Source organism: Hyposmocoma kahamanoa, unplaced genomic scaffold (genome assembly GCF_003589595.1).
Source record: "Hyposmocoma kahamanoa isolate Upper Pololo Valley unplaced genomic scaffold, ASM358959v1 66, whole genome shotgun sequence".
In the NCBI taxonomy this organism is placed as follows: domain Eukaryota; kingdom Metazoa; phylum Arthropoda; class Insecta; order Lepidoptera; family Cosmopterigidae; genus Hyposmocoma; species Hyposmocoma kahamanoa.
Window position 1 is genome coordinate 7,527,765 of NW_020653854.1, and position 13,198 is coordinate 7,540,962.

At 35.6% G+C, this 13,198-nt stretch overlaps 1 protein-coding gene across 1 annotated transcript in view; it reads left to right on the top strand.

Annotated features, from left to right (window-relative positions):
* The window catches only part of LOC113232009 (dentin sialophosphoprotein-like), a 144,031-nt gene that overhangs the window by 56,335 nt on the left and 74,498 nt on the right, over positions 1–13,198 (top strand). Inside the window, exon 2 of the mRNA XM_026466628.1 lies at positions 6,395–6,883. Within this exon, the coding sequence (XP_026322413.1) occupies positions 6,395–6,883 (489 nt within the window). The remainder of the gene's footprint in view (positions 1–6,394; positions 6,884–13,198) is intronic.

Below are 13,198 nucleotides of genomic sequence, written 5' to 3' on the forward strand. Positions count from 1 at the left end.
GCCCCCATTTTTTCACCTACTTAAAAACCACTATAACTTCAAATTAAATTAATTATTGTGAGCTATATTAGCGGATTAAACATTCATTCTAAACGAAACTTTTACTATAATTCGCAAGAGTTAACTTGAGACCTGAGCGCAGTAGGTAGTACACAACGGCGCTCAGGTCTCAAGTTAACTCTTACGGGCTACACCTGCCAGTGAGAATGATTATTGAAACGCAACTTTATAGTATTCAGACATCTTTTATTCAAAATATAACAAACATAATCGATTCTAATATAAAAACTAATGTGAAGGATGAATCTGATGCTGTTTAATAAGTTTGTTGATATCAGAACAGCCGCAAGTCACCACGTTCGGTAACATGCAAACGATTTCTCTTTTTAGTAAGTAGCGTTGTCACAGCACTAAAACCACGTTCACACAAATGTGACGATGGGAATGTTATCAAGAATCGTTGAACGATTGACCACAATCCAGGGTACAATTGCGGGATCGGTTTTTGTAACCAAAATTCTTGGTAGCCATTTTTGAACTTGATTTTTGTTTCCTCGTTCGTTGTCAATTCTATATGTTCTTCTTCCAGCTGAGGTGATATTACTGTGTTGACATTTGAAAACAGATCCAACACCCCGTCTAGTATTTTCAAGTTCAAAATGTCCTGGTATCGTTCGGTGAACTCAATGTGGAGGTTTTCCAAATGTTGGCAGTAGGCAAACATGTCGTTGTTACTGCAGGATGCTGATAAATTCGGAAAATTGTGAAACTCACGTCTGCCCATATTCTTTTTGTGTACACACAGTACAGCACAGTAGTTATTACTTCCTTTATTGCTGGCAAAATTAACTCTTCTCCGATATTGTGTGGTTTGCCTTTTTGAGCAATTAACACAGAGATATTATACGAAGCTCGAAGTCCGTCGTCATCTTTCTTAGCAGCCGCCGAAAAAAGTTTTGTTACACTTGACTGAGTATTATGCTTCTTCTCTGGGTCTTGAAAATATGCTACATTCTTGTCTTTCTTATCTGGATGCATTTTATTCAAATGATCTTGCAGTCTTGAAGGCTTCATTGCTTCATTCGAAAATATTTTTAGACGTAAAAGGCGACGATGAGTTTGTGGGATTTTCAATGAATCCGAATTTAATATATTCCGCACAGTATCGCCGTCTCTTCTTTTTTACTTCCGACATTGTTTTGTTTTGAGAAATACGTAAGTAAGTGTTGAACTTAAGTACTGCTTATCTATTACTCGCGAAACCGCAAATGAAAATAAAATAAACATTACGTTGTTTACATAGGATTGTATAAGCAGCACGCGCCGACAGGAATAAGACAAACATGCATAAACTCGTTTATCTCATTCGACGCTCAATCGTACTCAACAAGTAAGAGCAAGTATTCTATGAACCAGCCGATTGATACAGGAATGCACAAATCGGGTTATTTATCTCGCGATCTACGAAAATTACCTATCTAGGAATACTAATAACCATTAAAATGCGAAACTGTGTCTGTTGCCTTTTTATTTGTTTGTTTGTGCCTACTTTCATTTCGAAACGGAGCGACCGATTGACATGATTTTTATTTTATTTATTTAATAAAACAGGACACATATATATGAACTACACGGACAGAAATATCGAACCGAGTTAGTTTGAGCAATCTCTTAATTAATATTAGTTGATGTTCACAAGTTGTAGTCGAGAGCTCAGTCGGTGTCTAAGAGTCTTCCTAGATGAAATTACAAATCTCCCCCTAAGCCTCTACACAACGCCCCCATTTTTTTTCTCTTTAGGCCTGTAGCGCCCACAAGAGCGCGTTATCGCCCACTTTGGGAAAGGCTGGTTTACAGTTAACACTCAGTTTAGTTTACAGAACGCTTTGGCACGGTCGCGTTTCACTCCAATCAGTCGTGAGACACCGCGACCTTTAGGAAGTATTTTTTTAAATTTGCAGGCTGAATGTGAAAATAGTCGTTGCATCGCACAGATCAAAGTTGTTAGCATTCTATATTATACAAAAAATATTTAAAAAAATGAACGCAAAGTTTTTGAACCAGTTATATACTAATAAAAACATTTTTATTTGTTAAGAAGCAATTAAAAAGTGGATATTCAAAGTGCGTCTACAAAGGTAAAGACAAATGTAACATTATCACAGTGTGCTATTGTTTAATTTACGAAGATTGTATCTACTGACGTTTGTTTGTTTTGTGTAGTGTTATCGATGCCGATAAAAATCTTTCTACACTTTGCGGTTGCGGTCTCCGTTGAAAGGTATTTATGTTGCGAACCCACAGTCTTGTATCAAATACCAATGCCCGTATCAAATTATTTATACAATTAGCAACGTAGATTATTAGTAAATTCTTTTGCGATAAAATTATGATAAGTGATAACTTTATAATCTTAATTTTATTTCTTTTATATGTGAAATAGGTGATTTTATAGTGATGTGAAAGAAATAAGTATTGTTGGTGTCTATTTTTAAACCACAACGTGACATTTAATATATTCTAATTTTGTTTTGCTGCATATATTTTTTTAAAGTCATAATAGAGACCGCCAATGTTCTAAATACAAATACCTGTAAATAAATTAAAGAATGAAAGGACCTGATAGGAAAAAAAAACCTTAAAAAAGTTACAGAAAATCATTTATATAAGTATGTGTAAGTAATCTTAAAAAAAATCATTTTTGCAGCGATATTACTATTTATATAATATGTTTTTTTCAATAATGAAGTACCTTAAACTAAATTTATGCTTACTAATTTTTCATGGAGTTTAGAAAACACACAAAGAATAATTATTGTGCCAGCAAGATCGCCACATCAATCACCTGGTCTCTAACTAAAGCATTCTCTGCACTTTGAGTACGAACACGCGACTAGAACCAATTTAGAAAAGAGAATCGAACCCGTGACCTCCTCATCCGACGCTCATTACAATCCGTTGAGTCATCGAGGTCGTCAAAGATTATAATATAAAGCACAAAGGAATTCTTAATTTTCTAGAATTGCAAATTATGTACGGTCAATGACATATTTTCCGTCACTCATACATCTACACGTATACAGTCAACAGCACACCAAGCCATATACTTTTGTTCCAATATCGCCTCCAAAGCAACGGAATAGGATCCGCCAATGTGTAGCTTGGTACGTTGCCGACTGTACCTACGTACCACTGACAACAGGATCATCAAAACTCCTCAGCGTGCTATTTATGTATCGAGTATCGTAGAATACTGTTATTTTGTAATACAATATCGTTTTATGTTAAGTATTGTCGTTTATATTAGAGTCGTTAATATTCCTTCACATTATATTTGACTTTGTACTGCCAACAGCACATTTTTTAAAACATCAAGTGACGGGACGAACAAGTAGTGTGCCACTCAGAGCTTTAAATTACAAAGATCTGAGGGGCACCACCACTGCGCCAGTCACCTTGAGACATAAATTGACAAGTTCCATGTGCCTGTAATTTCACCAGCACTCTTACCCTTCAAAACCGGAACACAGTAATGCTGATATTACTGCTTGGCGGCAGAAATAGCTAAGGTGGCAGTACTAACCTGGATGAACTCTTTCACAAGGAGCTACTGCTACTAAAAAAACAAGCTATCCACTTTTGATTAAATATCGCCTCTTGTGCAACGCAACAATATCCGTCCATGTGTAGCTTAATGTGCTGCCATCTGTAATATCGAGTTCTTAAACTATTTTTACTGATCTCTTTATGTATAACCTATTTCTGTCGCCAAGCAGTAATGTGAGCATTACTGCGTTCCGGTTTAGAAGGGTAAGGGTGCTGGTGAAATTACAGGCACATGGGACTTGTCAACTTACGTCTCAAGGTGATGGTGGCAGTGGTAGTGCCCGTAAGATCTTTACAACTGTTATAGATAGGCGTGTCGCGTACCACCAGGCGCACGACTTGTCGGCCCGTCACTTGGTATTATAAAAGAAAAATACATTTATTTTTTTCAAACAAACTTACGCTACGGACTCTTTGTAAGTACAAGGGCACTAAAGGTTTGTAAAGTAAATATACGCTATTTTAGATCCGAAAAACAGTTTCATTTAATTGCAATATTGTGACATTCATTACATGAAATCGAGTATTGTATGCTATTCAATTTTAACATTGAATTTCATAACGTACACATGAATATTTGATTTTCTAATTTACACGGCGACAACAGCTCATTAGTTGGAAAGGTGAAACCCATTTTAGCTCTTTACAGGTTTCTTTTAGTTAAGCGCTTTTGTTTTGTATTGAATAATAATAATTGTTTATTTTCGAACAACAGGAATACAGACTTAAAACTATATTGGTACTTATATTCTACTAAAGACTGCAATATTTATTAAGTGCCGCTTAGTTAAGCCCTCATTCCTCTCTGCACTTATTCTGTTCAATAGTGACGGCGACTTATTACTTAGTACTGCCATAATAGAACAGTGAACATAGCTGAGGCACTGCAGATCTTAAAGAATGATTTTTGCTAGTAGCTGTAGAGCTCCTTGTGAAAGAGTTCGTCCAGGGAAGTACTGCCACCTTACCTATTTCTGCCACCAAGCAGTAATGTGAGCATTACTGGGTCGGTTTTGAAGGGTAAGAATGCTGGGGAAATTACAGGCAAATATGACTTTTAAAGTTACGTCTCAGGGTAACGGGCGCAGGAGCAGTACTAGTAGATTTAAAGCTCTGAGCGACACTACGACCTGGCGCACATTTGTGTTTGTTGGAGAGTAGAATATAATCAAGGGCAATATATTCCATAATCGCCTTACTTGCTCAAACTCGTATCTTATAATAATCTCAGTACAGAGTACTAAAAAAACCGACCTCAAAAGTACGTGGAATTACGTCTATTTGCTAAGTTTTATTGAAATATCCCCTAGTTCGCCACTATACAGGACTTGACACTGGAATAATAAAAATAGGTTCTCACTATGACACTACTTAAAGTATATCGAGAGAAAAACGCTTTGAATTGGAGAAATAGCAAAATCAACTAAATAATTGCTAAAAGTAATTGCTCCTAAATTAAAGTTACGCGTTATTTATAAAAATGAATCTTCATGCGTGAACAGCCACCATTTGAGGTGGATGATTTTCTTCAAAATGAAATGGGACCACTATGGAAATACCCCCTTTCCAACAAAAAAAGAATCATGAAAATCGGTTCACAAATACCGGAGTTATCGCGTAACATACATACAAAAAAAAAAAAAAAGAACATACAGACGAATTGAGAACCTCCTCCTTTTTTGAAGTCGGTTAAAAAGTGGTTATTCAGGAGATGACAAAACTTTCTATTTATTTTAAATTCCTTATCAAGGGCGTTAATTTGTAAGTAAGAAGGAAACGTGATGTGAAATCAATCTGCAAAATCTGTAAACACAGTCCATTTTTTGCATTTCAGTAACTTTGTGCTCTATAACACGAGTTTGAGAAAGAAAGGCAACGATATTTTTTTTGTTTTGTATTTTCTCTATCTTTTAGTGTATTCAATAGAATTTTTGAATACTAAATTTTTCATTTGCCAAACTGCCTCTGTGGTCGAACGGTTACCATGCCGGATTGCCATGCAGAGGTCCCAGGTTCGATTCCCGGGCCGGGAGAAATATTTGTATGGCCCTCATTTATTTCTCTCGTGAGTTTGGGTGTAATTTGTGGTTGTCTATGTGTGCCCATGGCACCCGCGACATAGGGTTTCCCCAGTACGGGGCTGTGTTGAGTGTGTGTGTGTGCGTTATTTATTTCATATTATCGTTATCACAATTTCAACAAAATGTAATCTCTAAGGACATTGTGATCATCACTCGTAAGTATAAACAATAAAACAAAATAGTATAACTAAAATGAAACAAAATAATTTGGATTTAGATTGTTTAATATAGAGTTCTAAGGTTTTCATGATTGTTACACATAGGAAATTAAACTATATTTATCGGATCTAAACCGCGTATATTTGTTTTTCAAACAAAAAAAAACATTTCTGGATCTTTGCAGTTTCCATGGTCAGTCCCAGAGAGCTGTGACGTTGTTTTGTTCGAAAAAACAATTATACACGATTTAGATTCGAAAAATTGCGGATTTATGTCTCTTTTTGATTTAAGTATCTACTAGTTGTTTAAAGCTTTAGTAAAGATAAGTTGTTTTAAAATATTTATGCACAATTGACATAATTACGAAGGTATTTCAGTATTGAAATAGACGTCCTTAATCCATGTAATTTACATTTCGGCTTCGTCTTTTAGTTACGACGACACGGCGACGCGACGTTATAATAATAATGACTATAAAATCCACTGTACCATAATTTACTATTATAGCTTTCCTTTATATTTTATAACTTGCATTTCTCCTCTTGCAGATCTTCCCAATGCACCCACGATGCAAACAGCACGAGAATCCAGTAGACAAAAACGCACCAACAAACGTCGGCATTCGAGAAAAAAATCGCTCTCCCCGTCCGACCTAAAAAGCACAAGAGGCGATAGCAAAATAGATTTTAAATTTAACGGCAAAAGATCTCTTTCCGAAGGGTCTATGAAAGTGAAGCATAGAAAGAGTAATATCAGACGGACTTTAACCCATCCTATCACGTGTACCGATGAAATACACGATGTTACTATGATTGGCGTGTTCAATAGGCACGTTAAAGTTGAGGCGCCTCCTGAAAGTGATGAGTCAAATCTGCCACCGACCAGTAGCGATAGAGACACTGAGGATGATGGAAGGATGCTGCCCAGACCTGTAGTTCAGAGATCAAGATGGGATTCGGGCAGTGAAATGGATTCTTTGGTGTCGACTGTAGTGAAGCGAGCCTCGGCGCGACGACGCAGGACGTCAACGCACCCAGGTAAGCCTAACTTATTCCTACCACTGTACTGCTCTCCATATATATCATAACCAATGGTGCGAAAAAGGTGTTCTACATTTATAGATACATGTACAGATATAGCTACAAGGAGCAACAGAGTTGTTAAAACGACAATCGCCAAAGGCTTATTGTACCTACTTATTCGGTGCCCAATAGCTTTTCTTGCAGACCAAAATAATATTATAATATGAATAACTCAATTTCGCTAAAATGTCAATTACGTTATTTATGATCAATGGTTGGAAAAAGGTTGTGACGGTGTGACCTCCTTACACCGTCATCTCAACTTTTTGTATCGCCTATCTCCGCTTGTATCCTATCATTTTTTTTATTTTACATGTATTTAAATTTTAAATTTGAATTGTTCCATCTTCCTTCACTTTCTCATTTTGTTTTCGTACCACGGTTACTCCCAGCACGAGCTACAACAGTCGGAGCTGTTTCAAATTCCATCGCGAACAATCGCTAATTCTGGTTTTTTACTACGTTTATAATCATTTAATAAGCTAACTCATGTGTAATAATTTATAACAGTCTACAGTCTTCGTGTACCTATATCTGTAATTCAGTTACTCGGCCCATTTAGGGCCTTTTCTTTAAACTTTACTTCTTTAATAAATTTTGTAGACCGGAAGTTTCCCGTTTCATTGCCGTGAACCTGTTCACGGCTACTTAGGGTTACAACCCTTTTCAAAGTGTTCCACATAAATATTGTATGTTTAGAGGTAAAACCACATAGGTGACATTTTCCACGAAAAGTCTTTAATTTATATAGCTATTGTAAGAAAATCACTATTTTTCTGCACGTGAAGCTCAATAACAAAAAAGCTAAGAAAGATGGTGAATTTCTTACAACTGGTGTATAATTTGGAGATTTTTTTGTGGAAAATGTCGCTTATGTGGCTTTACCTTTAAGCAGACGATATATAGATACATGTATAGATATAACTACAAGGAGCGACATAGAGTTGTTAAAACCCACCAAATATTAATTAATTACTTTTTCAAATTCGGGATTTCTGGAAATGGTTTTACTTAGACGAGGGCCTAAGGCGAGGTAAAATAGAATGGAATAGAATCGGAAGCTATGTCCAGACATTGTCGCAGGACACTGCGATCGGCAAGTCCGGCACTAGCCCGGAGAGCTAGTAGAGGATGACCTAGACATCATCTGGTCCCTCCAGACACGTCAGTTTCTGAAAACTACCTGACTAGCTTAACCGCTTAGCCTTTAACAAGTGTGATGAAACCTTTATAGTAAAATAGGTACAAACAATCTAAGCAAATCAATTAGGTTAGGGTGCAGCTATATGTGCCACAATGAACAGCGAATATTTTTAATGCTTAATACGGCTACCTATACCTTCATCTTCATCATCCTTGGCACTATTAGACAGGAAATCAACAGCTTTAAGGCATATTTAAGCCTCAGTATGATACCTAATGACGGCTAATAACATCTAACCTGCTGTATTACTAATTACGCTGTAGGTTCGTTTTAATCCAGTAGGTATATGTATAGCCTCGGTATTTATTACTTACAACACACTTATAATTACAGTTGTAAATACAGTTGTTTATACAACGAACTCTGTGTCATTACTTTAATATAAGCATTGTTGAAGTGTATGCTTTTGAAGATAGCTTACAGGTTAACTAGAAATATTTATCGATTCGTTTGTTCATGGACCATGAGAATTTCCATGGGAATACAGACTCATCTTTCAGCTAGAAAAATAAACAAATTCTATCTCAGTGTTTCCTACTTACCATTCTTTTTTTATTATGGGGGTCAACGACAATTACCTTTGTTTTCATAGGAGTCTGTAGCTCAAAAAGAATGATAAACGCCAGAATACTGTATTGTAATACAAATATTGACTGTTGAAATCAAAATAGGAGTAAGAGTTTATTAAAGCAGAGCCACCTACCGAAGAATATTACTAATACTTTTTATTAACGCAGAGCCATCTATCGAACAATATTATTAATACTTTGCTGTTCATTCTTGCCGAGTGAAGTGGCTAGCTACGAACTTCTAATCGAGTAATCTAGATGGCGCCACAGGGGTAATCATTTAGTAGTAACAAGATTTGAAATTATTAACCAACTTTAAAAAGGAGGAGGTTCTCAATTCGACTTTATTTTTTATGTATGTGTATGTTACGCCATTAATCCAGCATTGGTGAACCGATGACTTTTTTTGTTGGAAAGAGACGAATCTGGTTTCGCGCACTTTCCGATAACCGATTCCAATAAAAATTGGCAAATAGATGAAATACCACGAACTTTTGAGGTCGGCTTTTTTATTATAAAGTCACAATTACTTTACGATTGAAAAATTATGAATAACATTAGGGACCATTATCAAAATTATTTTGTTCCTTTGTTTTGCATGGAAATGTTTTTGCTGAACATCTATACTTTACAAGAAAGGTGTATGAAACTCCAGGTATCCTCTTTATTTACATAGGTTGGTATAGATTTAGTTAATTTAACAAGGTTAGGTTTTCAGTGGCTTACATATTATAATATTGAAGTAATAAATAATGAATATGCCAAACGATCAATTACACCAATACCTGATCGAAAAAAAGATTAAATACAATAAGTATCAGAGTAGGTAACAAAATTATCTCCGACAGCATTACGTGCCATTACCTAGAATACTACCAGACCAGAACCACTGTTTAAAGTTTCGTTTCCCAAATTGTCCCTATTTGGAATCAAACCCTGGGGCCTCCTTATCTGGTGCTAAGTATTGAGTTACCCAATAATGGTTTATACAATAGTTTTATGTGTAGGTACCTACATCGTCGTAGACCACTCATTTTCAACTCATCACCACCGCTACTAGAGAAGTTCAGAATCCAAAAAAGCTACCTTCTATTAAGTGTTCTTCTATCTCGAGAAGACCATTGTGAGTATTTTCGGGAAATTCGAGGGAAGAATGAAAGATGAAAGAAAGAAAGAAAATAAATTTTATCTATTATAATATTATAAATTTATGTATGTAACATATCATAAACCTCTATGATGTGTTCAAAAACCGCAAATTACGACCAGCCTATAGTTTTGTTAGAACAAATTTCTTATCTGTGAAAACGTTATTATCGCTTAATAATAACATCAAATTCGATTTTATTATTACATTCAAATTTCGAACATCTCTGAAAAACAAAACAATTTGATTCGATCTCAATTCTAATATCAGTCGAGATGAAGTTTTATTCGAAATGAAATGTCAGTAGCAAACAATTTTGACAAATTTCACACGTTACATGATATCGAACGATATAATAGTTGAGGCCGACTCTAGATTGTCTATGAATTATATAAAAACTACGGTTGTGTGAGATAAGCGTGAGAAAAGTTTTTAATTGTCGCCATTTCGCCAGTCGTAACATGCGGTTCCTGAACACATCATAGAGAGCTTATAATATGTATATAGACAAAGTAATGTATGTACATAATAACTCGCCTGTCGGCTCGTTTCATAAACCCACACACGTAAACATAAACTACTATTTTGATCACAAACACGTGTTACAAGTGCAATATTATGATTTTATGCTTAAAGTGTATTGCACTGAAAAGGGCCCAACTCAGCAAATACTGTGGCGGAGCCACAGCGTTGGTTTTCAGTGGACCCTTTTCGAAGTGGCCGATTTAAAAATAAAATTAAAATTAAAAAGAAAACAAAAAATGTAGACGCGAATTAAAATAAGTACAATATAAATAACTTTGTTTAAAAAATAAAATTGACATACGCCTACAGCGGTTAAAAATAGTTCAGTCGGTCTTCGTGTATTTTATGTTTCTCGGTGCGTTATACAAATGAAAGAAACCTAGGTCGTAGATCACCACAACGGCCGGACCACATTCCCAAGATCCTAGAAATGCCGTTTCATGAAGCGACAAAGCGGCGCAAGATAATCCAATGGAACTGGTTACCTACACTTCTCAGCTCTAGAGTATGAATACTATATGCCTAAATCGAATATCAGACTGTACAACTTCTTCCAATCTGCAAGTTTTGCAGGTACTTATATTTGGAATTTGTCCGGTATGAGCAAAAATTAAATTTTAAATTTTAAACTGTTTATTTCGAAAGATTACAAAAGTTATTTCACATTACTAAAGCAAAAATTTTTATATTCTTAAATTATGCACCTTAGTAAATCCCAACACAACTGAAAACGGCGTTATAAATTATCCGTGCCGTTAAAAGTGCCGCAGGTGACCTGGTGCATAAGGTGACTTCATGATGGCGTTTAACATTATATTAATAATTACAACTCGTTTTGAAAATAGAACCGAATTCAATAGTTTGTGAAATTACATTTATTTGCCAAATTTTATTGAAATGGGGACTGATAATTGGATTCATCTCCTAATTAGCAGCCCTTAGAGATTGAATATTTATTTCAATGGAACCACTAACTGTGGTATACCCTCTTTCCAACAAAAAAAGAATAATCGAAATCGGTTCACGAATGTGAAGTGTCCGAGTAATAGCGTAACACACAAAAAACTACAGTAGAATTGAAAACCTCCTTCTTTTTTGAGGTGGTTAAAAAAAGACATTTTATTGATATCACGCATAGTCAAAGATTGCGTAAAATTGTATAAAAACGTCGGTAAGACAAACGTAATTTGAATATGGAACAAACTTACAATTACGGCCAGCTAAAAAAAACGTTACAAGTTATGAAAAGTGATATGCAATCTCTGTAGTAGGCACTCACAATTATCACATTTTTTTAAAGCCATGGCTTAACATTTACTCTAATGCATTTAAATACCGGATGTGGACAAACAGCCCGGAAATATTGCCCGAAGGTTGTTAAGACGGTGTTATGTTGATATACAGAGCAGGGGCGGAAATGCGACCTGGACAGCGTGGGACAACATGACTTGAATGGCTTAGTGAATTCATCGTTCACTTGTTTTATATATAATCTTTTTACAGGATTATTTGTAAAATACTAACAATTTCACAGAACTATATTACTAATATTATAAATTATCGTAAACAACAACTATTCTTTTATGACTTACAGTTCATTTTACTTGAGTCATTTATTTTTTTTACAAACGAAATTAAAGCCATTTGAAAAATGTATGTCGTATAGCACACGTGCTCTATTTATTTAGTTCAGTTAATATAAAAAAAATCATTCGTACCTATTAAATACAGCGGTTTTCTTGTAAAATTTCGAGGTAAGTTTATGTTGTTTTTTCTGCCGTGAAACTTTTTAGGAATCGTGTTTTCACACCGCACCTATGCTAATCAATATATATCGTCAATTTTACTATACATTTTTTCCAAATTGATTCAATACTTTCACTGTTATGCGGAATCTACCAAAGCCATTTGAGGTTGTATAAACAACCGCTTGTCTATACAACCTCAAAATAAAATAATTCATCGGATTTTATTTTCGCACAAAAACAAAAATATTTAAATTGAACTACCAAGTACAGATTTAAAAAGTGTCAGGTACCACATCTTAAAAGTTTATTTTTGGTAAATTTATTGTTTTGCAAAAAGTTATGGAAATGCCTCCGTGGCTGAACGATTATCATGCTGGTCTGCCGCGTAGAGATCCCTGGTTCGATTCCCGCCGGGAGAAATATTTGTATGACTTACATTTATTTCTCTCGTGAGTTTGAATGAAATTTGTGGTTGTCTATGTGTGAGTCCTTGGCACCCGTGATACAGGGTTTCCCTAGAAAGAAAGAAATATTTATTCGACTATTCACAAATAATATTATTAAATAATAACTAACACAAGATCTGTTAGAATAACAAAAAGAAGATAACTAATGGATTAAAAACTAAAGTAATACAGCTCAGCTTTATGCTGGGCAGAGTGCCCTGGAGTGAACTCCAGGGCACTATTTACAACATCCAGACCATAGTCAATTCAGAAAATTCATTTCCCTAATTGGTTCTACCGAGAATCGAAGCTAATCCAGCATCCACAGTTCATACCGTTAGGCTATCGAAATTGTTAAAAAAAATAATTAAAACGAATACATAAAAATTAATGAAAGCATTGAAGCATGTTGAAGAGGCGAAAGATGTGGGTCGGGATTGTCGCCTCTGCATATCCCAATAGGCACCATACGGAACGCACGCACGCACCCGCAAAGCACCCGCGCCAGCGCGCGCACACACACACACACACTCACTCATTCACTCACTCACTCACTCACTCACTCACTCACTCACTCACTCACTCACACACACACACACACACACACACACACACACACACACACACACAC